This window comes from Seriola aureovittata, chromosome 9 (assembly GCF_021018895.1).
Source record: "Seriola aureovittata isolate HTS-2021-v1 ecotype China chromosome 9, ASM2101889v1, whole genome shotgun sequence".
Classification (NCBI taxonomy): domain Eukaryota; kingdom Metazoa; phylum Chordata; class Actinopteri; order Carangiformes; family Carangidae; genus Seriola; species Seriola aureovittata.
This window is the reverse complement of record NC_079372.1, coordinates 24,991,756-25,019,219: the sequence shown is the minus strand read 5'-3', so window position 1 is coordinate 25,019,219 and position 27,464 is coordinate 24,991,756. Positions and strand designations below refer to the sequence as shown.

Here is a 27,464-nt window from a genome sequence, read left to right as displayed (position 1 = left end):
TTGGTTCGTCGAGTTAAGGTTCAAGTTGGAGAGCGCAAGGTAGCAATAAAGGACTGCTCTTCAAAACCTTCAATTATTGAGCAGCCCATTCAAAAGTTAGTCCTATTAATTGAAAGTGAATAATCTATTGTATGTTTGATAAATGTTCAGATCAGACATGATTTTGGTTGATTACTTTGGGGACCAGTAGGCTGAGGAGTTTGTGGCCAATTTTGAAATCATATTGTGTAATTTTGTTTAAAATTGTGTTATCTTTTTGTTTTGTTTTTTTTGGGTTATTAATAACATGATTTGGTGGGAGTGTAAGTGGCCACCAGAGCCGGATGCCGCCTATTGTTTGGCGCACCTCCTGGGGTGAAAGGAGGAACGTGAATGCTGACGTCAGCTGACGTCAGACGCCACTTTTGCTGCACGATGGGATGTTGCTGGACGTTGGTTGCCGATCGGGGGAATTAGAGTGGAGATTTGTGCAGTAATCCGAGATCGGATGCCTGTTGCCGGCTGATGGGGCCAATTTTGCACCCTTGGTAGGCGAAGAGAGGTGTGTTATTGATGTTCATTTTGTATTGTTTGATTTATTTAAAGTTGAGTTTCGTATTGTTATGCTGTGTGGGTTTATGAAACTTGTAGGTTTATGTAAATGTTGAGTATTATTGTGGCCGGTGCGATGATGAATGTGTGTTTTTAAGATAGAGAAGTGTTCGCCGGTTGACGTTGTGTTTGGCGTGAATTTTAAATGCTTATGTGTATTTTGATATGCGATGAATTATGTTCTTTTTCTTCTTGCAAAAAGAGAGATTTGCTACTGCTACTGTCATGAAAAGGTATGTTTCAGTCTGGTCCAGCAGAACAGCTAAATCACACACGCACACGCACAGGCACACGCACAGGCACAGGCACACGCACACACAAACACACACACACACACACACACAGGGTCACTTTAGCTTTTAACATAAACTGTAATTATGCTTAATTAGAAATAAAATAAAATAAATCATCAATGACAGACACATGTAACACTGAGGGTACAGTCTTTGATGTTTCTTCTATGGCACACCTGACAGCTTTTGGGTCTGACAGGTACCAGTGTGGCCCAGTGTATTTTAGTCTAGTCATGAAACCTCAATATAAGATTACATTAGTTAACGCCATTAATCCCCATGATGGTAAACTAGTTTCGTTGCAGACAACATACAGAAGACATACTGCCACTTCAATAGTGCAGTACATGAGTGTAGCCAATGTACACAAATTTAAATAAATAATACATGATGAATTATCTGTCTTTGTTGATTCAGTGGACATTTAGTCCAGTGGACATTTAATTTGCATTTGTTGAGGAAACTTAAAAGTTATGGTGCACTCAAAACCTTAGTAGGTTTTAATTGTGTGAGTGGATGTGTGCATTTCCCTGCTGTTAATTTAGTTTTCACTTTTCCTGCCATTCAGTCGTTTTGTCCCAGAGGACGAATGTAAAAAAATCTGAATACTGCTGTTTACTACACATCAGGTATAAGTATTGTAGAGGGCATATTCTTCAGCATTGTCTTGTTTTAACACAAAAAACACATTTTCTTCATTGTAATCAGACAAAGGAGCCACAGCGACTTAATCTAGAACTATCAGAGAGAGTTTTACTTACAGTTCCTACAATCAACACTCCACTGATCAAACACAAGAGGAAAAGGGAGTGAAAATGTGATGCCATCTGTGCAAGGACATACAACGAAACAAACTGTAAGCCTCAATGACTTAAGATAAACTAACTACTGGGGACATGGAGATTTCCCTCTTGCGACAGGAAAAGACATGCAAAATATTTTTTGGACATTTTTGAGAACAACGCAACATATCCAGTGTCTCTCTCTGTAACAGCTGCCTCCAGGTATCCTTACATCATTATACTTTACATAACTGTAACATTATGTTTTCAGGTCGTCTGTCTCTCTGTCCCATTTTCATGAACACGCCTCGAGGGTACTTCTTCAAATTTGACACAAACATTCATTTGGACTATAGGATGACCTAATTAGATCTTGGTAATCAGAGATCAAGCTGACGGTGACCTCAATAAACACTGTTTTCGTCTTGTGAGAAGGAATTTCTTCAAATTTGCTACAAATTTCCACTAGCAAGTAGCAACACCTGGACGGAATTTCATTAAATCCAACACAAACACTGATTTGGACTCGAGGATGAACTGGTTAGGATTTCGTGGTCAAAGGTCAAAGCCACTGTGACCTCACAAAACATGTTTTTGGCCATAACTCTCCTTTTAAACTCATACGGTAATTATGACACAATTCAATATAAATGTGTAATAGGATAAAATGAAGTGATGACATTTTATATCCAAAAGGTCAAATGTCAAGTTCACTGTGACATCATAACATATTATGATATAATATTATTCAACACTGTAACTCAGGAAGGGGAGGTCATGACCATATTTCATACACTTGGCTAGTTGGCGGAGGCGTACAACCACGAGATGGTAATTGTAGTGCATGTATTAAATCGTTAAATATAAAAGTATAATAGTGCAGGCTACTTTTAGTATACTAGTTGCTGTATTCGTAGAATCCACTGATTCATACCAGAACACAAAAAGTGAGTTGATTTCAGTTGTTCAATGTATAATCAGCTTTCTAGTAAGTCTAATCTTTAGCTTTAGTTTTCTATTAGTGATGTACGTCACAGAATTTTAAGCCTGGGGATTGTAAATTTCTTACTGTACTTACTTATCTTTCTACAAAGTAACCTTCTCTTTTCGTGGTGCTTGGATCCCTAAAATGGCACTTCTTAATACTTTGGAAGATTTAATAAATGCCCAGAAAAATAGCTTTTTTTTTTTTAATGCTGTAAATCCTACATTAGGTACGCAGGTAAATATGCCGAGCAAGTGAAGATACAAGGAGGGGTATGACCTAAATGAAACCAGCACAAAAATTCTTTTTCGCATTGAAACTTGGCTGGAACAACATAAATGCCATTGTGACAGGTGATTATTTGTAGACATACCACAAAGCTCTGCAGGGACAATGGAAAAGAACACCCTAACAGTTCCTCCTGTGGTCTTCCTATAGTGGCATAACAATGTTTGTCTTCTACGTTGCTTAAGACTGAAATATTAGAATTATATTATAAATATTATACTATAAATATGAAACAATTGCCGTGATATTTTGTAGAGACATTGTTATTCTCCAGAGGATAAAGCCCACAGAGGGTGTTGATCCCCTGACTTCTCCTCTAGCGCCACGATCAGGTTGACTTTTGTGGCTTTAAGTTCAATTTTTCAACAACTATCACATACTGTACTATTGTTAAGAAATGTTTAAATAACAAATCAGTTGAGGTAGACAGCTGCCCACCATGAGTCCAGATCTGTTGGAGGTTTCTTCCTGTTAAAAGGGAGTTTATCTCCCCGCTGTCGCCAAGCGCTTGCTCATTGTGGGAACTGTTGGGTTTCTCTCCATAATATTGTACGGTTTTGATCTTACCTTGTAAAGTGCCTTGAAATAATGTTTGTTATGATTTGGCGCTATAAAAAAAGGGAATTGAATTGAATTAATACTGTGGTCTTTCCAATATATGACTCAATACAATGGTTAAACATAATCCTGTGATTAGACAAAGACAAGTTGCTGAGGTTTTGGCCTCTTTAAACAATATTGGAGGCCACTGTGCCCTTGGGAACTTTCAGTGCACCAGAAAAATTTCTGTAGCCTTCCCCCAGAGGCAGGTGAGGTCAGGAGGTAGAGTAGGTTGTCCACTAATTGGAAGGTTGATGGTTTGATTCCCGGCTCCTCCAGTCTGCATTTCGAAAGCGTCTTTGGACAAGATACCGAACCCCAAAATTTAGGGAAAAGCATGTGTGAATGGGTGAATGTGGCTTTCATTACAAAGGGGTTTGAGTGGTCGACTAGAAAAGTGCTATAAAGTCCATTTACCAGATCTGTGCCTCAACACAATCCTGTCTCTGAGCTCTGCAGTCTGCTACCTTCTCCTCATGTGTTGGTTTGCTCTGATCAGCACTGTCAGCTTTGAGACCATGTCTCATGTTTTGAGATAAGCATTTTCTCAAAACATGAGAAAATGTGAAGAAAGTGAAGGGAAGACTTTCTGAATGTAATGTACATACACTCCTTTTGAAAAATGTGCATAGTTTGGAAAGAGAAAATATGCGTGATTACGTGTAATACGTGAGTGATGCAGCTAACAATTACTTTAAGGTACTAATCTTGATACACCCAGTAGTTAATACATTCCACCTTGAACTTTGCATATACATTTAAAAACAGCTGGATGGGAGCCAGTTTCTATAACGCAAGTAAAGACGTCTACCAGACAGAATAAATACAGGTGACAAGCTCATCTGCATTCAGTCTCGCTCTTCACCTGCTACTGAAACCATGCTCCACTTCAGACTCATCAGCACACTGTGTGAGTACACGACTGTGATAAAAATGACTGGGTTTAAGTTCTTCTTTGAATTTGATTGGATAATTGGGCTGCACTATATGCAAAAAAACTCTTATTGTGGTTATTTTGGCAGATATAGCGTTATGCGGTTTCAGTTGGAACGTCATCTCTTATGGTGCTAACACTGCACAACAATGTGGCGACACGTTTTACCTTTACCTTGGATATTGCACTTGGTCATATTTGCGATTTCGATTATATCCCGATTAATTGTTCAGCCCTATTGACATGGGATCTTGCTCGTATTCAGGAGGGGTGGGACTTCCTTTTACATATCTGTCACCATAACAGTGAAGGTTTCAGCTTGTTTGAAGTTGTTCTCATTAACTCACAGATTACTGTTGAAGTGGATTTACACAGAAATAATAAGATCAATGAAATAAACTATGTCTAATGATTTTTCACTTTCAGTGCTCGCAGCAACATGTCTACTCACTGCTTCAGGTAAATTGAACATTCATACAAATAACACATTGTTCTATTGTTGTTACTGTGCTGTACAGTTCTCACAGCTCCATTATTTAAATTTCTGTATATGACACTTGAAAAAGAGGAGCACTGAAGTCACACTTGAATTAGCTGATTGGCATTATCTGTTTGATTCATGCATCACTATCACTTCACCATCTGTTTGGCTGCCAGCTGATGAGAAACATCCAATAATATTCACGCAGGTTTTCTGTTATAACCTGACACTTCTCACTGTTAAGATCTGGTCTCAGCAGCATTTTAAAAATGTATTGAACAAACAATTTATAAAACAAACTTTTCATTCCAGGCTCAACGAACAGCAACAACTGTTTGATTGTGGCCCCCCTGTCCACACACAGGGTGATCACCTGTGATGGCAAAAAAAACGTCCAGCGCCTCAGCTGTGGTAAGTGGCATTTAAGAAATCAGGCTGTGCATGTAAACGGAGTTTGGAAACACAATGCTGCCCCAAATACTCACAAAGCACTAAATGTGGATTAATCCGCTGCTGAAAATAGTTCCAAGCAACTGCACTACTTCTTCAACTTTTCTAAAACCTACAGAGTTGTAGGGAAATGTTTTAGCCTTTAAAAAAGTCAAAGTTTCTAGTTTGGGTCATTTTAGTGAAATTTGTTGTTAATATTGTTAATATGAAAATAAAGAATATCATCAGCTTCATCTTGAAAGTTTTCCTCTAGTACGTCTTTTCTTTCTGACTCTATTTAAAATGTTTCCTCTCTGTCCTTGTTTGATTTTTCCCTCTGTGGTGTGTAGAGGAAGGACTGATTGGTGTGGAGTCAGCTCTGTATGGACGTTCAGACAGCGAGACCTGCGGTGAGGGCAAACCTGCAAGACAGCTGTCCAATACACAGTGCTCTCAGGATGGCACTGTGGACGTCCTCAAGACAAGGTACACACCCACTAAAATGAGAAAAAACACTCCACATGTCGTGTAATTACTCTTCCTCTCTCACTCATATGTACACTATGTCACAAGTAGTACGGCTAATGCAGCGCATGAAGTATGAGGAAAGAGATTATAGACTAACATAGGTATATTGAAATAATCGACATTAATGTTTGGTGGATGAGCTTTAATAACTCGATGATCTCTTAACTTTAGTTCCAGTGCCGAAATTTCCTTTTGCTGTTTTTATGAAAATAAATATTAGCTTCAGCACCCCTCCCATCCCCCATCCCCCTCACCACAGTAAATTTCATGTAGTCCCTTAGACTTATTGAAGTCGTAAGGACATTGTACTGTACAGATTGTAATTAATTAAATCCACAAACGAGCTCTGTATCGTCTCGCTGCAGGTGTGATGGCCAGAAAGTTTGCGAATACAACATGGCTGTCGTCCGTACCTCTAATCCCTGCACTGGCACCTACAAATACCTGGACACCACCTTCTCCTGCTTTCCAGTTGGTCAGTTACGTTTGTGTGTGTAATTAAAAGTTAAACAAACCAATAAGTTTGATAAGGGCAATATGTCTAATGTGATTTGTGTTACTTTAACAGTCAACATTGTTGCATGTGAGAACTCTTTGGCCAACCTGCAGTGTGGTAAGATCTGAGATTTTATTGAATGTGATAAACATATGCGTACTTATATTTTCTGAGCATTTCAACACTGATCTAATGTTTTGCCGTTCCTCCTCTCTTTGTCAGATCAAGGGAAGGTTATTTTTGTGTACAACGCTAATTTTGGACGCACGGACCAGACCACCTGCTCTTACCAACGTTCTGCTGGTGATGTCCAAAATGTGATGTGCTCCGGTCCCACTACCAAAGTGGCTGACAGGTGCAGTTGCCCACTTTTTTTGTAAAACAGGAGCCATGCATTGACGCACAAATTTCCCATTCTTTAGTGCACATTCAAGCCTGTATTCACTTACATCACTCTGCATCCACAGCTGTAACGAGAAAAACAGCTGCTCTATCAGAGCAAGCGACTCTGTGTTCGGAGACACCTGTTCTAGCACTTACAAGTACCTGGAGGTCAACTACAGATGTCAATGTAAGTATCTCAAAACCTTTCTGGGCTGTTTCACTCTACTAAAGCTAGTCTGTGGCCCCAAAGAGCAAAATATCATGCAGTATACACAGAGCAAACTCAGCGCCTGCTTAGAGCCCATGTGTTCACCAGAGGGCCCCCTGGAGCATTTGAAATGTCCCAAAAAGAGCTTGAAATTGATTATGAAAGTGATTATAACCAGTACAAACACTGAATAAAGCAGTTACACATTTAAAGTCAGTGTTTCACTGATGCTTTCCAGCGGACATGAGACATCAGGGAAGGGCAGGGAGCTGAGACTGCTGCTAACTTTTGTTTTGAATGTTATGAACCAGACATGCTAATGTTAGCATTTTGGAGTTTAATAACTAACTACATCACATGGTGTTCATCAGTGGGATGAGTTTGCTCTTGTTTTTAACTGCCACATGAGATGTGGTCAGAGGCTTCTGAAAAAGAAACTAAATGGACGTTGAGTCAAGATTATTTTTGTCTAATTAATATTTCAAAGGTCAAGAATGAACTTCGATGTACAGTGTGTAAAATGCTGGTTTAGAAAACATTATCCTGCATTTTTGTGTTGTCAGTAACTAAAGTCAATATTTAATCTGTTCTTTTGCAGATCCTGCAATAACCGCTCCCTAAAACCAAAATGACATCACAGTATACATGCTTGGAATGAAGTAAACTGGTTCGCAGTACCTTTTGATACATTTTTTGTACTGCAGTTTCATTTATCTCTTTTTATTTACTTCCATTGAACTGTAATTCTTTATGTTTAAAAATTACTGTTCGAATAAACTTGTCTTGCATTGACGACTTGTCTGGCCTAGTTTGGATCAGATGGGGTCCAGCATGTTTGGACCACCACAGTGACTGCACAGTGAAACATGGAGGTGGGAGTGAGCTGATATGAAGCTGCATGACTGGGGAGAATGGTAGAAAGTCTCTTTACGGATATGTGTAAGACTGGTATCATCCATGCCCAGGAGGATCAAATCCATAATCAGACATGAAGGCAAAAATACTAAATATTAGAAAAATAAAAGATTTGAATCTCACTAATGAAGGGTAGACCAACCTTTATTGCAGTTGTTGTATATGAACCTTTCATTGTTGCTTTTTAATTTTTCCTCTCAGACCTTTCAGTGACCGGTTATCTGTCTACACTGCTCCTTTCAGCCTAGTTTCAGATTACATCCCTGTTTATCCAGTCATATAAAATATTAACCATTTTTTTGGTCATGATTACTATGTGAAGTCTTGATTAATGGGTAAAAAGTGTTTTCTGGGGTCACCTTGACCTTTGACCACCAAAAACTAATCAGTTTATCCTGTTTAAATGTTTTTGACAAATTGTAAGTAGCTTTGAGTTATTGAGTAGAAAAGCACTATGTAGTCCATCTACCAGATCTGTACCTCAACACAATCCTGTTTCTGAGCTCTGCAGGCAGTTCCTCCCTCCTCATTTCTTAGTTTTTGCTCTGATCAGCATTGTCAGCTGTGAGACCAAATCATGTCAAATCAGCTGGATTTACCACAGGTGGACTCCAATCAAGGTGTAGAAACATCTCAAAGATGATCAAGAGAAATGGGAAGAACCTGAGCTAAATTTCAAGTGTCATATCAAAGTGTTTGACTACTTATGTCAACATGATATTTCAGTTTTTCTGTTTTGATACATTTGAAAAAGTTGAGGAAATTGATATGAGGAATTGATGAGGAAAAAAAATTAATTTAAATGATTTTAGCACAAGGCTGAATCACAATAAAATATGAAGAAAGTGAAGGGGTCTGAAGACTTTCTGAATATAACGTATATACACTCCTTTTGAAAAATGCATGTTGTGGAGCAAGTAGATTTATGATTATAAAGATCCACAAGTCAGTAATTTTATGTTCATAGGCTGCAAAAAAACAGTTGAACAGACGGAGAGGTTCATGATGAGTATGATGGGAAGTCTGTAGAAGTCTTCCTTCTTCTTCCTTCTCATAATATTGGATAAATTAGTCATCTATTATCTTTTATCAAAGTTTGGATACACCCAGAAAGTCATACAGCCTGGCTTTGATTGCGAGTTTATATTTTAACACAGCCAGGAGCCAGCTGGTTTGTTGTTTGTCATATACTGTAACACACGTTAAATACGGGTGTGTCCATTCAACTACATTCAGTCCGACTGTTCACCTGTTACTGAAACCATGCTCCACTTCAGACTCAGCAGCACACTGTGTGAGTATACGACTGCCTGGGAAAATAATTAGTGGGTTTATATAAGTTATTCTATGAATTTTGATTGGATAAGATGTTTTGTTGTTGAAGAGGCTTAGTCCCTTTATTATACTGTATAGACCGGAGCTTTAGGATGCTGGATGGAGTAACTGTTATGAGATAGATCATATGAAAATTAAATGAATTAAGTTTTTTGCACTGTCATCTGTCTGATATGAAGTCCAGTGTAAGTCTACAGCCCTGTGTGTATGTCAAGAGCTAATGAGCTGATTAGCACTGAACACAAAGTAAAGTTGATGCGATTGGTTCTGTTGGTATTTGAACATAAACCAAAGTGTTGGACAAACTGTAAATATGAACTGATGATAGCCGGAGGATCAACAACATCCTCGAGTGTTATATTTACATGTCAATCCATCTAAATGTTTTAGTCTGGATAGACGTAATGGACCAACTAACCATGGCTCCTGCTGAAATACATTTTCATTGCTATTTGCATGTTGTAAATCCAGTTGAAGTAAGTTATATCTGTTTGACAGTGATGTTTCTTTTTCAGTATTGGCAGTGACCTGTTCGCTCGTGACAGCAGGTAAATATAGAGTCAATCTAGTATTATAGTCATTACAGTTTTTCTTTTAAAAATACATGTCTTGACCACATTTTAACTCACACTTCCACATCTGTTTTTTTTTAATTTATTTTGGTTTGTTTTAGACGTGTCCACAGAAACAGTTATCACCTGTGACAATGGCAACGACGTCCAACGTCTAAGCTGTGGTATGACTGAACTCTAAAGGTGGTGAATGCTACATTTAAGCTGGAAGATGTAAACAAACTGACCAAATCAATGTTGTGGGTTGAACGACCATATAGGTCGTTTTTTTTTCCCAACCCTCTCACGATCTCTCTGAAATAGCGCCGATACAGTGCCCAGCGTATCGAACCTCAGTTGTCAGGGTAACAAAAATAAACAGGCGGAACGAGAGCGGTGTACATATCTTCGTTACCATGGTTACTGTAAAAACGGCCATGGCTTGGTTAGGTTTAGGAAAAGATCGTGATTTGGGTTCACATAAGTACTTCCTCAATATTAGACCATCTTTGTTGTCATGGTTACAATAATAACAACGCGGTTAACTTTGTCAAACAGTCATGAATAAAAGAAACGACATAAACTGCTACTTTCACATGGGGATAGAAATCACCTCTTCCTGATATGGACTCGTCATCGCACTTTCCTCTTTGTTCCTGCTGTAATTCCTACGACCACTAGATGTCGCCTAACAACAAAACATAACTATGGGTCATATAACCTGCTGCACAAACGACCTAGATGCTCTTTTTTTTTTTATTTTACAGGACTGAAAGTTTATTTGCTCTTAGTCATAAGTTGGTGTTAGTGGGTCAGATCTGTAATTTGCCACTGATTGGTCAGAAGAAAATAACAGCCTTCCTTTACAATTCAAGTCAAGTCAATTCAGTTTTATTTACCTAATGCCAAACATCATACATTATCTCACGGCACTTTACAGAGTAAGGTCAAGACGTTTCACTCTTTGTTGTAACAGACACTGGAGTGATCAGAGTGACGGCTGCTCTGTATGGACGAGCAGACAGAGAGACCTGCGGTGAAGGAAAACCTCCACAACAGCTTAGCAACACAAAGTGCTCTCAGCATGGGACTGTGGACGTCCTCAGGAAAAGGTAAACAACCAGTGAAATTCAAAACATCGACATGTATTCTGCTGCATCTCAAAACCAGATCAGTGTTTTTGATTCAGCATCACTGAGCTTTGAAATAAAATGTCAAATGTGCAAGAGCTTGGAAGCATTTAAAAACTCCATCACCAGACATCTTGTACTTGGCCAGTGGGAGCTGCAGATGTCTGAGGGTAAAATTACTTATCCAACAGATTATCTTTACACTATTAAAAAGATGGTAATTTTGATTAATCTCCAACATCTCAGGACCAATGTCCTCACAGCCTGCCACAATCTTGTATGTACAGTATAGGCTGAATCTGACTCGTATTGAGCTTCCCTCTCTAGTTTTTCAGACTGCTTACCTGGACTTTTTCTTATCATGTTATGTGTCACATCTATAATCAATCTGATCTGACTTTTGGTTGTGTGGCTCTATATACATCCACCCAAGACAAAAAATTCAAATTCATTGTGAATGATCCAGATCTACCACAAAATCTAATGGGTTCTTCCGTGGCCCTTCCCTCATCCCTCAACCAAGTTTGGTGTTTGCATCATACCCTGGTTTCATCTATATCCATAAAATCCACAAAATCTACCTCTTCTGAAGTCTGTGTTCAGTCCTCCCAGTCAGGACCTGTTGGTCACTGCTCTACATGAAAACTCACTAAAGTCACTGTAGTCATCCACTGGGGACCACATGTCACTGCTCTAATAGTTATTGTATATACTGATATTAGCCACAGGAGCAACTGTTTTCCATTTGTTTTAGTGTTTTTTCCTCTTCATGTTTCCTTTTGGTGTGATGGAAAGAAAGTGTGTGAACTAAACACAAACGTCATCCGTACTACTGATCCCTGCTATGGCATCTTTAAATATCTGGAGACCAACTACACCTGCTTCCCAGCAAGTCAGTAACATGACTGCCCAACATAAATAACAAAGCAAAGCCGCGACATTTACAATAACAAAGTCAGTAACTTCCAATGGAATCAGTTAATCAGTGAAATATTTTCCTGAAGAGTTGGACCATTAATTTATAGTAAGCCGTCTCGACTGAGGTGACCTTTGAGGAAACACAGAGCAGGAGAGTCCAAAATGGAGGAGACTATCATAGTTTATTAGCTATCCTGCACCATCCAGGCAAGCTTCACAAAAGAGCAACAGTTTTTAGACAGTTATGAGACAGGAGTTGATGGTACAACTACCTCAACTTACTCAGCTAGGAGAGAGCTTTCAGACCCTCTTTGTATTGAATGAAATGACAGTCCTAAAAACAAACTGTCAAACAGAGAAAATAGAAAGGAGCTTGTGATTGATTTGCAGAAGAAGCTTATTTGCAGGGCAGAAGTTCAATAGATATTATATCACCAAGCTCCCAGCACCACTGATGAATTTCAATGTGCCACTTCCTGGTGCGACTGAGCCTTCAATAGTGTGATGTCTAGTCTGATTTATGTTACAGATCACTTGGTTACATGCGAGCACTCTTCAGCACACCTGCACTGTGGTAAGACCACTTTTTTGCATGTATGCGGAAGCATTTTCATTTAATTTCAGCACTTTTCATTGACATGTCCTCCTCTTCTTTGCAGATGAAGGGCAGGTTATTTTTGTGTATGGTGCTGATTATGGACGCCGTGACCGAACCACATGCTCTTACCAACGTCCCACCTCTCAAATCCAAAAAGTCCTGTGCTCAAATCCCATGAGCAAAGTGGCTGAAATGTACAGTTGTCCACTCTTTGTTGATTTAAAATTTTCAGGTTCAAAATATCAATCAAATCATCCTTATTAACTTAGGAACTGGAGTACAGTGATAGCTGGAGGTTGTTCACTAACATCACATCACTCTGTACCCACAGCTGTAATGGGAAGAACAGCTGCACTATCAGAGCAAGCAACTCAGTGTTTGGAGACCCCTGTTACGGCACTTACAAGTACCTGGAGGTGGCTTACGTATGTCAATGTAAGTGATTCAAAAGCCCTTCGGGGTTTAATGTAATGTTGCAAACACACTACTGCCAATCTCAATTTTGGACTGTAAATTTAGTGAGCCCACATTTTTATTTGAGGTGAAACAAAAACAAATTCATTAATAATAGTCATTAATAATTATCATTAAATAATTCATATGTACAATTTATGAGATATTCATTTATTTCTGAGGCTGTGCTGTTTAACATGAATCATCCGTCTGTTCTTTTGCAGATCCTGTGTGAACATGTTACAGGTCTCAGGCCGAGTACCGGTTAACAGATAAGGTTCCTGTAAAACAGGAGAAATAATGAGACAGGCGACCATTGCTTCTGTTCAGTGCATCTTCGCTCAGTAGAATGAGGAAGTCAACAAAAGTCTACTCACAAGGAGAGTCCAAGAGAAGCAGCAAATCGCCACACTGCCTCCTACTGGTAACATTAAGTAGCTGTAAGTGTATCATATAAAGAAGGCTTTTGCCCTTATCAAGAGATAAGATTTGAACATTTTGGCACATATTACCATAATTATTTCCCAGAAATAATATTTTCAAAATAAAGCAAATAAAATCACATCAAATGTGACCTACATTTCATGAGTGTCACACGCTCCCTGACAAAATAGAAATGGCTCCAGACATTCACATACTCCTAAACCTCAAACCTTTTCAACCTCCAATAATATTCAACATTTCTGGTACAATTTCCATACCCAAAGGTGAGTTCAAAGTAAGTCTGTATGTTAATGTATTTACGCGTCTATCAATACACAAGTAGTGGTGTAATGAATTGTGTGGTTGCTGTGTATGGTACGACTTGGTATGGTGTGGGGTATGGCAGAGCCTTAACAGGTGTGTGGTAGATCATAGGGTATGTTTGCATTTCCCAAGTTGATATTGCTGGCCCTCCATAGGCCCCCACTGTGTTGCAAATAGTTTGGGGTTGGTATGAGGGTCGGCCCAATGCTTCATATGTGAGCCTCTGGGTTGGCTTTCTCTCACGAGTAGACCTCCAGGTTTGTGGCTGACTAGCCTGATCATCATTGGGCTGCTCATTGACTGTCTGAGGAGTTACCGGCCAATCGGCTTCCTGCTCCGGGTCTGCCGGTATTGGATCAACAGGTAAGTGCTCCTCTTCTGCCCATTCCTCTTCGCGTGTCCTCTGCCGCATTTCTCTACTTTTTACTTCAGGCAAGCTCTCCCCTCTTTCCCTGACATGTACCCTTTGTCTAGTTTCTCTTTCAGGTACAATCAGTCGAGTTTGGTCAGTTCTCTCAGTGGTTGTTACATGATGAGGATATTTATTAGAGTGTCTCTGGGGCTCACATACAGGCTGTACTTGTGTGTTCTCAAGTCCTCTCTTTACAGGTATTCTCAGCCAGTATTGAGGTCCATCATCATCATCAGAAGAGTCACTGCTTGGCTCCCATTCACTCTGTCTCTTTGTACTTGGCTGTCTGACCCTTGCTCTCCGTTGAAGTGGTTCTATTGATGGAGCAGGTAAGTGTCTTGGTGAGTCTCTCTTTCGTTCAGCTGGTGATCTCTGTGATGGCTGAGTCAAGTTTACTGGTAGGTCATTGACTAAGTGAAGTAGGTTGCGGTGTAGTATGCGCACTCTATTTCCACCAGTCTCTGGCGTCACTTTGTAGACCGGCCCATCAGCAACCCTCTCCTTCACAACATGGACCATCTTCTCCCAGTATGCTCTTAGCTTGCCCGGACCACCTCTCTCACTCAGGTTACGCACCAGGACGCGGTCACCTGGTTCAAGGACAACACCCTTCATATGCCGATCATAGTATTTCTTTCCCCGAGAACTTGCTTGTTGACTATTCTCAGAGGCGAGTCTGTAAGCTTCCTTCATTCTAGAGGCCCACTTCTCTGCATAGCCTCTTGGAGAAGTAGCTTCTTCATCAGTACCCAGGCCAAATATCATGTCCACAGGCAGACGTGGGTGTAGGCCATACATCAAATAGAAGGGTGAAAACCCAGTCGCCTCATGTCTGGTACAATTATAAGCATGGATGACTTTTGACAGATGTTCTCTCCACCTTTCTTTTTCTTTTTCCTGCAGGGTCCTGAGCATCTGAAGCAAGGTATGGTTAAATCTCTCTGCTGGGTTCCCCTGAGGATGATAGGGGGTGGTCCTCGAGTGACCCACACCACTCAGCTGCTGCAGGGTTTTAAACAGTTCATTCTCAAATTCTCTCCCTTGGTCATGATGCAACTTCCATGGGTAGCCAAACCGTGGGATAAAATCATCGAAGATTTTCTCTGCAGCCGTTTTTCCAGACTTATTTCGGGTTGCATAGGCTTGTGCAAATCTGGTAAAATGGTCTACAACAACCAGAATATACTCAAAACCTCCCTTACTAGACTCAAGGTGAAGGTAGTCAATTGACACCAGCTCTAGGGGTGAGTTGGTGGTAATGCTCCCCATGGGTGCTCTGATGTGTGAGACAGGTTTTTTCTGCTTAATGCAGGGGCACTTTCTTGTCACATATGCCTCAACATCCTGTTTCATGTACGGCCAATAAAATCGATCTCTAGCTAGGCCCAGGACCCTCTCGGTCCCCATATGACCCATGTCATCATGGAGATGTTTCAGGACCATAGCTCGGTACTGGTTGGGCAGGACTAGTTGACTTCTTTGACTGGTTTCCCTGAATAATCCTGGTCAAACCACTAACTCCCCTTCTTATGTCACTGCTCAGAGTGTTGTTAGTCTCTTTCAGTCTGATGACTTGACTGATAGCAGGATCACCTAGCTAAGACCTCCTGAGCTCATCACAGCTTATGGTTGGAAGCAGCTCTGGTGACTGTATGGTTGAACTATGCTGCGACAAGTTCAGGACAGCTACATAGGCAACGTCTCGCTGTTTAGCAACTCTGCTGCCTTCCCATGTTGCCAGAATGGCGTCTCTGGGCAACTCCAGTGTGCATGAGTCCATATAGTTGTCAATGTCTAAGGGCAACCTAGACAGGGTGTCAGCATCAATGTTTGCTTTTCCTGGTCGATATTTCACCTCAAACCGAAAGTCAGCAAGCTCACCGACCCATCGGTGGCCAACAGCATTTAACTTTGCGGTGCTCATCACATAAGTTAATGGATTGTTATCCGTGTAGAGTTGTAGACAATGAAGTGGGGCGCGTAGAACAAATAATCTCGAAATTTCTCACTTATGGCCCACTTTAAGGCCAGAAATTCGAGTTTGCCTGAGTGAAGGTTGTAATTCCTTTCTGCCGGCGTCAGTGTTCTGGACCCATAAGCAATCACCCTGAGCTTTCCTCCCTGGCGTTGGTATAGGACAGCGCCCAGCCCTTGTTCTGACGCATCTGTATGAAGCACAAAAGGGAGGTCAAAATCAGGGTAACCAAGCACTGGTGGGTTGGACAGGATGTGTATGAGCTGGTCTAGGGCTCTCTGGTGCTCTTCAACCCACTTCACTGGAGTCCTGGATGACAGCTGTGCCCCTTTCCCTTTCCTTTGTTTGGGCTGAGGCATCACCAGGCAGTGGTTTTGGTTTGTAGGAGTTCATACATTGGCTTTGCAACTCTGGAGAAGTCTTGTATGTACGTCCGGTAATAGCCGAGAAATCCAAGGAGCTTACGGACTTCTCCAACAGTGCTCGGGGTTTTACTTCTCAGAGCCTGGATGGCTTCCAGATCCTTGGGGTCGACCCTAACTCCATCGGCAGAGACCAGCTTTCCTACATAACGAACCTCTTTTTTAAAGAGCTCGCACTTGGTTGGCCTGAGTTTCACACCGTGGCGTTGGAGGGCCCTCAGGACACATCTCAGAACCTCAACATGATCTTCAAATGTCTTAGCATAGCAGAGGACGTCGTCTAAGTAGGGGATACAGCACTTATCCCGCAAGGAGTTGAGCATCTCCTCCATGCTCCTCTGAAATGCAGCTGGTGCATTTGAAAGTCCGAAGGGGATACGCACCCACTCATACAAGCCCCATGGGGTGATGAATGCTGTCAGATGCCGTGACCCCTCAGCAATGTACCCTTGATGATAGGCTTTTCCCTGATCCAAAATTGAAAACCAGCTGTACCCACCGAGCGTGTCAATAAGATCTTGAATACGGGGCAGGGGGTGTCTGTCTGGGACTGTCTTTTGGTTCAGGAGCCTGTAATCAATGCACAGCCTCAAACTCCCATCTTTCTTTCGCACACAAACAACTGGGGCAGAGTATGGGGACTTTGACTTTACTATCCACTTCTTCGCCAATAAGTCCTGGATATATTCCTTGACTTCTTTGTAGAGGGGCCTGGGGACTGCCACGTAGGATCGCTGTACTGGGATGTCATCCTTCAGAGTTATACTCATTTGGAGGCTTGGGACACATCCTATATCACTATCATTCTGGGCAAAGGCACTCAACTCCTCATACAGCATTGTTTTCACCAGTTCCTGCTGTTCCTCATTTAAATGGGTTAGATCAACGGGGGGGTGCCACAGCCGGGGCGGCTGTTCTGTTTCACCTTTGTTTTCCCTGCTGTCAGAAACAGGTGAGTCGACATAATTGACCTCGATGCTATCTGCCTGATCTGTTTCCACTATCTTGTCGATGGGCTGGATATTGCCTAAGACTGTGAAGTGGTCCAGCGTGATGTTGTGTTGGGTATGGTTGCCCACTGGGATCTCAACATGAGGCCGTTTGGTGTGGTGAACCTCAACCAGGCCATCACCGAGATCCAGCTGTTCCAGTTTTAGGTCTGGATGGTTGACCTGAAACAGCGCCACAGGTGAGGTGAAATCAGCTGGCACCTTACATTTGATGCGGGCAACCTGGCCAGGATGGACAATCACCTTCTGCCGGCCAACCCTCACCAGTGCATGACTATGAGAAGGTTCCCGGGTCTGTATTAAGTTCACAATTGCCTCGGCTTTGTCACTTTCAACATGCATGGCATCTTGCAGCAACCTGGCAATAACACTGACAACACCCATTCCACCCTCCTGCCCTAGGATGAGCTCTTGGATCACATTGAAGCCCACGATTGGTCTAGCAAGGCTCACCTGACTGACCAGGAAGGGGACTCTGATGGCGAGGTTTGGATCATCATTGCCAGGTAAGTTGAAGATAAGTTCAACCCATCCATCATATGGTATGGGCTCTCCATTGGCTGCAGTGAGATCGAGTTCCCTGTCTCCCAAGACTCATTTAATTTGAATTTGTTGAGGAAACTTAAAAGTTATGGTGCACTCAAAACCTTAGTAGGTTTTAATTGTGTGAGTGGATGTGTGCATTTCCCTGCTGTTAATTTAGTTTTCACTTTTCCTGCCATTCAGTCGTTTTGTCCCAGAGGACGAATGTAAAAAAATCTGAATACTGCTGTTTACTACACATCAGGTATAAGTATTGTAGAGGGCATATTCTTCAGCATTGTCTTGTTTTAACACAAAAAACACATTTTCTTCATTGTAATCAGACAAAGGAGCCACAGCGACTTAATCTAGAACTATCAGAGAGAGTTTTACTTACAGTTCCTACAATCAACACTCCACTGATCAAACACAAAAGGAAAAGGGAGTGAAAATGTGATGCCATCTGTGCAAGGACATACAATGAAACAAACTGTAAGCCTCAATGACTTAAGATAAACTAACTACTGGGGACATGGAGATTTCCCTCTTGCGACAGGAAAAGACATGCAAAATATTTTTTGGACATTTTTGAGAACAACGCAACATATCCAGTGTCTCTCTCTGTAACAGCTGCCTCCAGCTATCCTTACATCATTATGCTTTACATAACTGTAACATTATGTTTTCAGGTCGTCTGTCTCTCTGTCCCATTTTCATGAACACGCCTCGAGGGTACTTCTTCAAATTTGACACAAACATTCATTTGGACTATAGGATGACCTAATTAGATCTTGGCAATCAGAGATCAAGCTGACGGTGACCTCAATAAACACTGTTTTCGTCTTGTGAGAAGGAATTTCTTCAAATTTGCTACAAATTTCCACTAGCAAGTAGCAACACCTGGACGGAATTTCATTAAATCCAACACAAACACTGATTTGGACTCAAGGATGAACTGGTTAGGATTTCGTGGTCAAAGGTCAAAGCCACTGTGACCTCACAAAACATGTTTTTGGCCATAACTCTCCTTTTAAACTCATACGGTAATTATGACACAATTCAATATAAATGTGTAATAGGATAAAATGAAGTGATGACATTTTATATCCAAAAGGTCAAATGTCAAGTTCACTGTGACATCATAACATATTATGATATAATATTATTCAACACTGTAACTCAGGAAGGGGAGGTCATGACCATATTTCATACACTTGGCTAGTTGGCGGAGGCGTACAACCACGAGATGGTAATTGTAGTGCATGTATTAAATCGTTAAATATAAAAGTATAATAGTGCAGGCTACTTTTAGTATACTAGTTGCTGTATTCGTAGAATCCACTGATTCATACCAGAACACAAAAAGTGAGTTGATTTCAGTTGTTCAATGTATAATCAGCTTTCTAGTAAGTTTAATCTTTAGCTTTAGTTTTCTATTAGTGATGTACGTCACAGAATTTTAAGCCTGGGGATTGTAAATTTCTTACTGTACTTACTTATCTTTCTACAAAGTTACCTTCTCTTTTCGTGGTGCTTGGATCCCTAAAATGGCACTTCTTAATACTTCGGAAGATTTATTTAATGCCCAGAAAAATAGCTTTTTTTTTTTATGCTGTAAATCCTACATTAGGTACGCAGGTAAATATGCCGAGCAAGTGAAGATACAAGGAGGGGTCTGACCTAAATGAAACCAGCACAAAATTTTTTTTTCACATTGAAACTTGGCTGGAACAACATAAATGCCATTGTGTTATTATAACCACAAAGCTCAGCAGGGACAATGGAAAAGAACACCCTAACAGTTCCTCCTGTGGTCTTCCTATAGTGGCATAACAATGTTTGTCTTCTACGTTGCTTAAGACTGAAATATTATAATTATTAGTGCCACGGGTGCTCAGCTCCGAGGCACTCCTCTACAGCTAGAATAGCTGAGAGGAGTGCCTATTAATCTTCTGTTTCGGGTTTATTATTCTTCCGCCAAATTTCGGCGCGTAACTCGTCCCGCAGCTTTGAGAAAACCCCGGTAATATATACATCAAAACGTGCGTCTTGATCCCGCAAGGGGTGCTATGACTTTTGGTGTTAAAATTCCAATTTTTCCCAAAGTTATTCCCAAAAAACTGGGAATAAATAATGCATTAGGAATGCATTGGAATTTTCTTTAGAAACCCACCTTTTTTCTACAAAATTGCACCTTTTTGCTGAGTCACCCAGCTCTCTCATACCTGCACGTAGAAATGTGATTCAAACTATAAAACGGAGGAAAACTTCTGCTCTCTCAAAAAGATAGGAACTGTTTTTACATAACATGTAAACTTTTCAAACTGTGAGCACTCAAAGGAGGAGTGCAAATCACTTTTTCTTCAAAGTTAGAGTGAAAGCGTCAGTTGGCTAGAGTGCGTGAAGCAGTAAAAAATAACCTTTATTTTTATTTTTAACTCGAGCTCGCGGCCAAACCGTACAAAGGAGACAAATAATTCTTTCTGAAAATGTAGACATAGTTGTTGGGATTCATAAAATGTAACTTTGACAGGCAGGGTCTGCACAAAATTTAAACGGGGGTGCCGAGTCCGGCAGCAATACCTGTCTCACTCTCATTGACAGCTAATGTAATCGTCTTTTTTTTTCAAAAGAATCTCTCTCTGTCGTCGCACTGAGCTTACTCACTCATTTTAAGGAATATCTGAATAAAATAGAGACTGTAGAAACTTCTGGCTTCAGTGTCTGGCACGGTCTTTTCGGTTTATGAAAAGAAGTAACGGTTTTCCCATAATTTGCAGTTGTTTTGAAGCCATGTAGAAGCCAAATTCTGGGCAGATTTTCACATTGCCATGGCAACGGCAGCTCCTGACCTGTGTGCGTGCCTGCGTGCGCCTAGCAACCAGATAACCAACTCTCCAAGCTCCGCTAGCTTTACATTAGCCGTTTTCTTCACTTTTCTTTTTTGATTTGCTGATCATTTTGGCTGTGTTACAGCTGAAGGTATGGATTTCTGCAAGAAAGTGTCTTTTTTTACATATTTTTAAAATCTAATGTCAGTTACTGTTACAGGTCTATTATACACTGGTAACACATTTTGTACCCTCTGGGGTTCCTCGCGTCCAAAAAAGGACACACAAAGAAAATGCTATAAAATCATCATATATCAATATTTTTTTCTGCTTTTTTGCATAAATCTCTTAAACCACTTCCACCACTCAAACCTACCAAATGTTTATTAGTTTTCAGGATTTTAACCCTTTAAATGCCAGTTTGAAGACATGTTGCCTCTTGTTTTATAAAAAAATACAAGACAGAATATGAGATATTTCCCACATAATACATGATGGAGGGATGTGACATGGTTTTATATCAGAGTCTTTTATATCAAGACATTTCTCAAAACCAGAATATGATCAGGGTGACTTTTGAACACTGGAAATAAATCATGTACTCATCCCGGCAGTAGCCCCCGTGGCACTCAAAATTTCCCTGGAATTTTCTAGTATTATAAATATTATACTATAAATATGAAACAATTGCCGTGATATTTTGTAGAGACATTGTTATTCTCCAGAGGATAAAGCCCACAGAGGGTGTTGATCCCCTGACTTCTCCTCTAGCGCCGCGATCAGGTTGACTTTTGTGGCTTTAAGTTCAATTTTTCAACAACTATCACATACTGTACTATTGTTAAGAAATGTTTAAATAACAAATCAGTTGAGGTAGACAGCTGCCCACCATGAGTCCAGATCTGTTGGAGGTTTCTTCCTGTTAAAAGGGAGTTTATCTCCCCGCTGTCACCAAGCGCTTGCTCATTGTGGGAACTGTTGGGTTTCTCTCCATAATATTGTACGGTCTTCATCTTACCTTGTAAAGTGCCTTGAAATAATGTTTGTTATGATTTGGCGCTATAAAAAAAGGGAATTGAATTGAATTAATACTGTGGTCTTTCCAATATATGACTCAATACAATGGTTAAACATAATCCTGTGATTAGACAAAGACAAGTTGCTGAGGTTTCGGCCTCTTTAAACAATATTGGAGGCCACTGTGCCCTTGGGAACTTTCAGTGCACCAGAAATATTTCTGTAGCCTTCCCCCAGAGGCAGGTGAGGTCAGGAGGTAGAGTAGGTTGTCCACTAATTGGAAGGTTGATGGTTTGATTCCCGGCTCCTCCAGTCTGCATTTCGAAAGCATCTTTGGACAAGATACCGAACCCCAAAATTTAGGGAAAAGCATGTGTGAATGGGTGAATGTGGCTTTCATTACAAAGGGGTTTGAGTGGTCGACTAGAAAAGTGCTATAAAGTCCATTTACCAGATCTGTGCCTCAACACAATCCTGTCTCTGAGCTCTGCAGTCTGCTACCTTCTCCTCATGTGTTGGTTTGCTCTGATCAGCACTGTCAGCTTTGAGACCATGTCTCATGTTTTGAGATAAGCATTTTCTCAAAACATGAGAAAATGTGAAGAAAGTGAAGGGAAGACTTTCTGAATGTAATGTACATACACTCCTTTTGAAAAATGTGCATAGTTTGGAGAGAGAAAATGTATGCGTGATTACCTGATTACGTGTAATACGTGAGTGATGCAGCTAACAATTACTTTAAGGTACTAATCTTGTACACCCAGTAGTTAATACATTCCACCTTTAACTTTGCATATACATTTAAAAACAGCTGGATGGGAGCCAGTTTCTATAACGCAAGTAAAGACGTCTACCAGACACAATAAATACAGGTGACAAGCTCATCTGCATTCAGTCTCGCTCTTCACCTGCTACTGAAACCATGCTCCACTTCAGACTCATCAGCACACTGTGTGAGTACACGACTGTGATAAAAATGACTGGGTTTAAGTTCTTCTTTGAATTTGATTGGATAATTGGGCTGCACTATATGCAAAAAAACTCTTATTGTGTTCATTTTGTCAGATATTGCGTTATGCGGTTTCAGTTGGAACGTCATCTCTTATGGTGCTAACACTGCACAACAATGTGGTGACACGTTTTACCTTTACCTTGGATATTGCACTTGGCCATATTTGCAATTTCGATTAATCCCGATTAATTGTTCAGCCCTATTGACATGGGATCTTGCTCGTATTCAGGAGGGGTGGGACTTCCTTTTACATATCTGTCACCATAACAGTGAAGGTTTCAGCTTGTTTGAAGTTGTTCTCATTAACTCAGATTACTGGTGAAGTGGATTTACACAGAAATAATAAGATCAATGAAATAAACTATGTCTAATGATTTTTCACTTTCAGTGCTCGCAGCAACATGTCTACTCACTGCTTCAGGTAAATTGAACATTCATACAAATAACACATTGTTCTGTTGTTGTTACTGTGCTGTACAGTTCTCACAGCTCCATTATTTAAATTTCTGTATATGACACTTGAAAAAGAGGAGCACTGAAGTCACACTTGAATTAGCTGATTGGCATTATCTGTTTGATTCATGCATCACTATCACTTCACCATCTGTTTGGCTGCCAGCTGATGAGAAACATCCAATAATATTCACGCAGGTTTTCTGTTATAACCTGACACTTCTCACTGTTAAGATCTGGTCTCAGCAGCATTTTAAAAATGTATTGAACAAACAATTTATAAAACAAACTTTTCATTCCAGGCTCAACGAACAGCAACAGGTGTTTGATTGTGGCCCCCCTGTCCACACACAGGGTGATCACCTGTGATGACACCGACAACGTCCAGCGCCTCAGCTGTGGTAAGTGGCATTTAAGAAATCAGGCTGTGCATGTAAACGGAGTTCGAAAACACAATGCTGCCCCAAATACTCACAAAGCACTAAATGTGGATTAATCCGCTGCTGAAAATACTTCCAAGCAACTGCACTACTTTTTCAACTTTTCTAAAACCTACAGAGTTGTAGGGAAATGTTTTAGCCTTTAAAAAAGTCAAAGTTTCTAGTTTGGGTCATTTTAGTGAAATTTGTTGTTAATATTGTTAATATGAAAATAAAGAATATCATCAGCTTCATCTTGAACATTTTCCTCTAGTACGTCTTTTCTTTCTGACTCTATTTAAAATGTTTCCTCTCTGTCCTTGTTTGATTTTTCCCTCTGTGGTGTGTAGAGGAAGGACTGATTGGTGTGGAGTCAGCTCTGTATGGACGTTCAGACAGCGAGACCTGCGGTGAGGGCAAAAGTGTAAACGAGCTGTCCAATACACAGTGCTCTCAGGATGGCACTGTGGACGTCCTCAAGACAAGGTACACACCCACTAAAATGAGAAAAAACACTCCACATGTCGTGTAATTACTCTTCCTCTCTCACTCATATGTACACTATCTCACAAGTAGTACGGCTAATGCAGCGCATGAAGTATGAGGAAAGAGATTATAGACTAACATAGGTATATTGAAATAATCGCCATTAATGTTTGGTGGATGAACTTTAATAACTCGATGATCTCTTAATTTTAGTTCCAGTGCTGAAATTTCCTGTTGTGGTTTTTATGAAAATAAATATTAGCTTCAGCACCCCTCCCATCCCCCATCCCCCTCACCACAGTAAATTTCATGTAGTCCCTTAGACTTATTGAAGTCGTAAGGACATTGTACTGTACAGATTGTAATTGATTAAATCCAGAAACGAGCTCTGTATCGTCTCGCTGCAGGTGTGATGGCCAGAAAGTTTGCGAATACAACATGGCTGTCGTCCGTACCTCTGATCCCTGCACTGGCACCTACAAATACCTGGACACCACCTTCTCCTGCTTTCCAGTTGGTCAGTTATATTTGTGTGTGTAATTAAAAGTTAAACAAACCAATAAGTTTGATAAGGGCAATATGTCTAATGTGATTTGTGTTACTTTAACAGTCAACATTGTTGCATGTGAGAACTCTTTGGCCATCCTGCAGTGTGGTAAGATCTGAGATTTTATTGAATGTGATAAACATATGCGTACTTATATTTTATGAGCATTTCAACACTGATCTAATGTTTTGCCGTTCCTCCTCTCTTTGTCAGATCAAGGAAAGGTTATTTTTGTGTACAACGCTAATTTTGGACGCACGGACCAGACCACCTGCTCTTACCAACGTCCTGACAATCAGGTCCAAAATGTGATGTGCTCCGGTCCCACTACCAAAGTGGCTGACAGGTACAGTTGCCTACTTTTTTTGTAAAACAGGAGCCATGCATTGACGCACAAATTTCCCATTCTTTAGTGCACATTCAAGCCTGTATTCACTTACATCACTCTGCATCCACAGCTGTAACGAGAAAAACAGCTGCTCTATCAGAGCAAGCAACTCTGTGTTCAGAGACACCTGTTCTGGCACTTACAAGTACCTGGAGGTGAACTACAGATGTCAATGTAAGTATCTCAAAGACCTTTCTGGGCTGTTTCACTCTACTAAAGCTAGTCTGTGGCCCCAAAGAGCAAAATATCATGCAGTATACACAGAGCAAACTCAGCGCCTGCTTAGAGCCCATGTGTTCACCAGAGGGCCCCCTGGAGCATTTGAAATGTCCCAAAAAGAGCTTGAAATTGATTATGAAAGTGATTATAACCAGTACAAACACTGAATAAAGCAGTTACACATTTAAAGTCAGTGTTTCACTGATGCTTTCCAGCGGACATGAGACATCAGGGAAGGGCAGGGAGCTGAGACTGCTGCTAACTTTTGTTTTGAATGTTATGAACCAGACATGCTAATGTTAGCATTTTGGAGTTTAATAACTAACTACATCACATGGTGTTCATCAGTGGGATGAGTTTGCTCTTGTTTTTAACTGCCACATGAGATGTGGCCAGAGGCTTCTGAAAAAGCAACTAAATGGACGTTGAGTCAAGATTATTTTTGTCTAATTAATATTTCAAAGGTCAAGAATGAACTTCGATGTACAGTGTGTAAAATGCTGGTTTAGAAAACATTATCCTGCATTTTTGTGTTGTCAGTAACTAAAGTCAATATTTAATCTGTTCTTTTGCAGATCCTGCAATAACCGCTCCCTAAAACCAAAATGACATCACAGTATACATGCTTGGAATGAAGTAAACTGGTTCGCAGTACCTTTTGATACATTTTTTGTACTGCAGTTTCATTTATCTCTTTTTATTTACTTCCATTGAACTGTAATTCTTTATGTTTAAAAATTACTGTTCGAATAAACTTGTCTTGCATTGACGACTTGTCTGGCCTAGTTTGGATCAGACGGGGTCCAGCATGTTTGGACCACCACAGTGACTGCACAGTGAAACATGGAGGTGGGAGTGAGCTGATATGAAGCTGCATGACTGGGGAGAATGGTAGAAAGTCTCTTTACAGATATGTGTAAGACTGGTATCATCCATGCCCAGGAGGATCAAATCCATAATCAGACATGAAGGCAAAAATACTAAATATTAGAAAAATAAAAGATTTGAATCTCACTAATGAAGGGTAGACCAACCTTTATTGCAGTTGTTGTATATGAACCTTTCATTGTTGCTTTTTAATTTTTCCTCTCAGACCTTTCAGTGACCGGTTATCTGTCTACACTGCTCCTTTCAGCCTAGTTTCAGATTACATCCCTGTTTATCCAGTCATATAAAATATTAACCATTTTTTTGGTCATGATTACTATGTGAAGTCTTGATTAATGGGTAAAAAGTGTTTTCTGGGGTCACCTTGACCTTTGACCACCAAAAACTAATCAGTTTATCCTTCAGTCCTAGTAAATGTTTGTGACAAATTGTAAGTAGCTTTGAGTGATTGAGTAGAAAAGCACTATGTAGTCCATCTACCAGATCTGTACCTAAACACAATCCTGTTTCTGAGCTCTGCAGGCAGTTCCTCCCTCCTCTTGTCTTAGTTTTTGCTCTGATCAGCATTGTCAGCTGTGAGACCAAATCATGTCAAATCAACTGGATTTACCACAGGTGGACTCCAATCAAGGTGTAGAAACATCTCAAAGATGATCAAGAGAAATGGGAAGAACCTGAGCTAAATTTCAAGTGTCATATCAAAGTGTCTGACTACTTATGTCAACATGATATTTCAGTTTTTCTGTTTTGATACATTTGAAAAAGTTTAGGAAATTGATATGATATGAGGAATTGATGAGGAAAAAAAAATAAATTTAAAGGATTTTAGCACAAGGCTGAATCACAATAAAATATGAAGAAAGTGAAGGGGTCTGAAGACTTTCTGAATATAACGTATATACACTCCTTTTGAAAAATGCATGTTGTGGAGCAAGTAGATTTATGATTATAAAGATCCACAAGTCAGTAATTTTATGTTCATAGGCTGCAAAAAAACAGTTGAACAGACGGAGAGGTTCATGATGAGTATGATGGGAATTCTGTAGAAGTCTTCCTTCTTCCTCCTTCTGATAATATTGGATAAATTAGTCATTTATTATCTTTTATCAAAGTTTGGATACACCCAGAAAGTCATACAGCCTGGCTTTGATTGCGAGTTTATATTTTAACACAGCCAGGAGCCAGCTGGTTTGTTGTTTGTCATATACTGTAACACA

General features: G+C 40.3%; 2 protein-coding genes across 3 annotated transcripts; both read left to right on the top strand.

Annotated features, from left to right (window-relative positions):
* The first annotated feature begins 9,060 nt into the window (after positions 1-9,060).
* LOC130174669 (L-rhamnose-binding lectin SML-like) lies at positions 9,061-13,251 on the top strand. Its single transcript, XM_056384740.1, has 9 exons — positions 9,061-9,208; positions 9,765-9,797; positions 9,923-9,985; positions 10,777-10,911; positions 11,712-11,822; positions 12,378-12,422; positions 12,508-12,640; positions 12,778-12,881; positions 13,124-13,251. The coding sequence occupies exons 1-9, from the start codon at positions 9,178-9,180 to the stop codon at positions 13,132-13,134; spliced, it is 666 nt and encodes a 221-aa protein (XP_056240715.1). The 5' UTR covers positions 9,061-9,177; the 3' UTR covers positions 13,135-13,251.
* Positions 13,252-17,682: 4,431 nt separating this feature from the next.
* Positions 17,683-26,771, top strand: LOC130174668 (L-rhamnose-binding lectin SML-like). Of its 2 annotated transcripts, XM_056384738.1 has the most exons (10): positions 17,683-17,757; positions 17,868-17,971; positions 23,236-23,268; positions 23,603-23,701; positions 24,070-24,205; positions 24,613-24,722; positions 24,816-24,860; positions 24,966-25,098; positions 25,211-25,314; positions 25,935-26,771. In XM_056384738.1, exons 2-10 carry the CDS (start codon positions 17,944-17,946, stop codon positions 25,955-25,957), a joined length of 711 nt encoding a protein of 236 aa, XP_056240713.1. In that variant the 5' UTR covers positions 17,683-17,757; positions 17,868-17,943; the 3' UTR covers positions 25,958-26,771. The 2 variants fall into 2 exon arrangements, with proteins under 2 accessions (XP_056240713.1, XP_056240714.1); XM_056384739.1 differs by lacking the exon at positions 17,683-17,757 and having other exon boundaries at positions 17,856-17,971.
* Positions 26,772-27,464: the final 693 nt, after the last annotated feature.

What these genes read in the sequence shown, in the direction of transcription:
- LOC130174669 (XM_056384740.1), top strand. Translation starts at nt 9,178, where the DNA reads ATGCTCCACTTCAGACTCAGCAGCACACTGT. An exon ending in CTGTTCGCTCGTGACAGCAG is followed by an intron (nt 9,798 to 9,922) that starts GTAAATATAGAG and finishes GGTTTGTTTTAG; the next exon opens with ACGTGTCCACAGAAACAGTT. An exon ending in CTACACCTGCTTCCCAGCAA is followed by an intron (nt 11,823 to 12,377) that starts GTCAGTAACATG and finishes TTTATGTTACAG; the next exon opens with ATCACTTGGTTACATGCGAG.
- LOC130174668 (XM_056384738.1), top strand. Translation starts at nt 17,944, where the DNA reads ATGGCGAGGTTTGGATCATCATTGCCAG. An exon ending in CGTCCAGCGCCTCAGCTGTG is followed by an intron (nt 23,702 to 24,069) that starts GTAAGTGGCATT and finishes TGTGGTGTGTAG; the next exon opens with AGGAAGGACTGATTGGTGTG. An exon ending in ACTACCAAAGTGGCTGACAG is followed by an intron (nt 25,099 to 25,210) that starts GTACAGTTGCCT and finishes CTGCATCCACAG; the next exon opens with CTGTAACGAGAAAAACAGCT.